This window comes from Cryptotermes secundus, unplaced genomic scaffold, assembly GCF_002891405.2.
Source record: "Cryptotermes secundus unplaced genomic scaffold, Csec_1.0 scaffold326, whole genome shotgun sequence".
In the NCBI taxonomy this organism is placed as follows: domain Eukaryota; kingdom Metazoa; phylum Arthropoda; class Insecta; order Blattodea; family Kalotermitidae; genus Cryptotermes; species Cryptotermes secundus.
The window spans coordinates 277,703-281,082 of NW_019727396.1; the positions used below are offsets into that span (position 1 = coordinate 277,703).

Below are 3,380 nucleotides of genomic sequence, written 5' to 3' on the forward strand. Positions count from 1 at the left end.
GACGGCCGACCTCGTTGGCTGAACGGGGCTGATAGCACGCACCAGTACCGGTAGGGTATGGGAACAGTAGAAATTAAAGGGGGACGCACAATGGACCAATAACTGCTCTAAGTGCATGGGGAAACCCACCCCCTCTAATAATAATAAAAAATAATAAAAATTATCAACTCACGAAGTAAATATCAATTTTATTTTATTCAGACGTTCCCCACAGAGGAAAGTTAGATATGACGCCTGAAAGCCGGAATAGTGAAGTCAGAAAACACGGCCATTGTCAGACAACCGCTAGTTGAAACACGTTTCCGCAGCAACTATTTAACTAACGTTTTCAAGACAACAGAAGAATCAACTCTTCTACTAGGTGTTCTCTCTGCAGTCGGCATGAAGCCAGTTCAGGACGAGAGACAGGATCCAGATATAGAGAATTCGGGAAGACTAGAGGTTAGAGACCAGTTGAAGAACAAGAAGAAATACAGTGAGAAATTTGTTACCCAGAAGGAAAGCAATATGCGAACTGCAGAATTACTGGGGTTTTGGACTTTTTCCATCGTCCGGAATTTTAGATAATAGAGGACACGACGTTTCGGAGACTGGATCTCTTTCCGTCTTCAGGTGAGAAAGGAAGACACCTACTCAGTTGGGCCCCTTGGAAAGAGCTAATCTCAATCACTGGACCAGTCTTCCTTTCTCACCTGAAGACGGAAACAGATCCAGTTTCCGAAACGTCGTGTTCTCTATTAGCTAAAATTCCGGACGATCGGAAACGTCCAAAACCCCAGTAATTCTGTGTGTCATCCACCATGGTCAGAACCCTTTAGAATCTACCAATATGTGAACTGTTATAATAAACTGTAATTGTAATAGAGGCGTCCAGTAAATCCAGAACCCACAATTATTAGTCACGCTACCACTTATACCTGACAGGACTATTTCCTAATTGAGCCAGAAATGAGATATTTGGTCACTATTTCTAGGTACTTCTAATCCTTTGCGTTTGGATATGAGAACTGTGTTGCTAAACGGTGGAATTTGCAATTCAGGGGGATTCTACAGCAGAAGATACACAAATTTAAAAGAAATATATAAAATATGGACAGAAGCATTACTGACATAACCAAATCCAATTTACAACAAGCATTAGCTTATAGATATATGAATATTAGTAATCTGAGATATGTTGAGGGCATATCTCGGCGGAAGGAGCAAGGGGGCTCAAAATAAGAGAACAGGTAAAGCTCCACAAAATCAGATTAGATACATTCATAACAAATTGAAAGGTGGCGCCATGAAGATTGTAATAGACGCGTGATGAAGTAACATGTTTCCAAGAAATGTAGAAGTGTTACATGATCATTATTATTTCGTTCGGAACTCAAAATTTCCACTTACTGAGCTTAGCATTTAGATTAATAATGAACAATCTGCAACGCCAAAGAATTCATGATGTGAACGCTGTATATTTTACTATCCTATAATACATACAGTACAAATATATTGTCCAACAGATTGAACTGACAGGACTCATATGTTGCTAACTGAAAACTGTACAGTAGGATGGCTGCACATCCCTAAATAACTAACTAAATGGAAAATACACACGAGGTGTAATTAAAAATAAAGATACTGTGCTTATTGTGGGGAAAGAGTGATGAAAATTCTAACAGTGTTAGTTGAGTGCCAGTCCTTTCTTAGATTTTATTTGGGACAGTTGAAAGTGCACCATCGGCAGGTGCCAATCACGGCCACTGAATCGTATTTGCACCTGGTGGGTCTTTTGTTGATGGAGATGGTTTTGGAGTCCAGGAATCCGTGAACCGAATGGATGAGCGCCAGTCACCTGTTTCACGGTATTGTTTTCCTCCTCAGTCCTGATGGCGTTCGCCTTCCTGATGGACTCCCGGAAACTGCCCACATTGGAACCCATGCCTCTCTGGAAGCGTTTGCTGTAGCGCAGAGGGAAGCTTTCCACTCCGCCTCGTCCTCCGACTGGGTTCAACCTGGCACACAATGCAAATGATATATAGATGTGGTTGCTGAGATGTAATACCTACTGTAAATTTACTGCCAGAATCTGAGGAGCTCTGCAAGGTAAGTCCCTAAATATTTGCAAGATTTCTGTCTTCTGCAATATAACGCCGTGTAGTCCGGTGGAAGTCAACCAAAGTTTACGGGGAATATATCGTTTCCAGCTTCGGTTTCGAAGAGCTTTCTGCCTGCTTCACATTGTTTTCTTGCTTGGTTTACATTTCGAACCTGAAGACGGAAACTATTCCTCCGGGACAGCAGTTATGTCCAACAAGATAGAACTCCTCCTCACAGTCAACGCCGTGAAAACCTGAAATTTAACGTAAATATTTTCTTCAAAATAAATTCCTGTCATATATTTGTTCACATTTTTAAATAACCATTACTTGCTTCATATTACTGAAACAAATTTTGTGGTTTTGGATCCAAAGCTTCTCTTCGCAGTGAGAGATCAAGTTAAGAACTCTCCTAACGAAACTGCACATCCGGCCATCAGAAAAAGCGGGCGATTGGCGGAAAAGTTCCATGACCAAGAATACTGGCGTAGTTAGATGCCCACAGGGAAACAGTAAATTCTTAACTATTTCTTTGTTTTTAGTAGCTATCGAAACTAGGGACGGATTCGATTCCTTTGACCTAGCCATTTTGCAGTTGTGCCGAAACAAGAATATATTCTCTCAGCCTTCCTCGTCACCCTTCCGCACATTCTCATGACTGGCTCCACAGCCCTTTGTAGGGCCCTTGCATCTCCTTCAGTTCTGTAATCTTCTTACACAGGCGGTAGGACTCCTTGGACGATTGATCAGCCCGACGCAAGCCGTTACCTACACACAGGACAACACAAACACAGAATAAACGCGCACACAAACATCCATTTTTTGAGTGGGATTCGAACCCATGAACCCAGTGTTCAGGCGAGCGAAGACAGTTCATGCCTTAGACTGCGCGGCCGCTGCGAGCGGTAATAACTTCTTCAGGCACCCATTTTGTTGCATCGTGTGCGTAAATCGCTGTAGATAATAATTACCCTACTTCTATCCCGGTCAACACTACGCTATACGTATTTTCAGCAGATGGAGTTGCGGTCTAGGCAGACGTGTTTCAGCTCATGTGTGCCACATTTAGGTCCGAATTTGATATACGACACGTAAAAGATCCTCATGTCTCTAGGAGACCTCTGAGCAAAATTAGGCAAGTTTCCCGCCCAAGTAATTTCCAATGCCTCTGGTAGATGGGGGAAATATCGGGTACCGAGGGCCGACCTCGTTGGCTGAAAGGGGCTGATAGCACGAACCAGTACCGGTAGGGTATGGCGACTGGTAGAATATCAAAGGAGGACGTACAATAGACTATTA

At 42.8% G+C, this 3,380-nt stretch overlaps 1 protein-coding gene across 1 annotated transcript in view; it reads right to left on the minus strand.

Annotated features, from left to right (window-relative positions):
- LOC111864671 (pyroglutamylated RF-amide peptide receptor) overlaps positions 1-3,380 on the minus strand; it is an 80,091-nt gene that overhangs the window by 29,733 nt on the left and 46,978 nt on the right. The window contains exon 5 of the mRNA XM_033751525.1: positions 1,763-1,997. Within this exon, the coding sequence (XP_033607416.1) occupies positions 1,763-1,997 (235 nt within the window). The remainder of the gene's footprint in view (positions 1-1,762; positions 1,998-3,380) is intronic.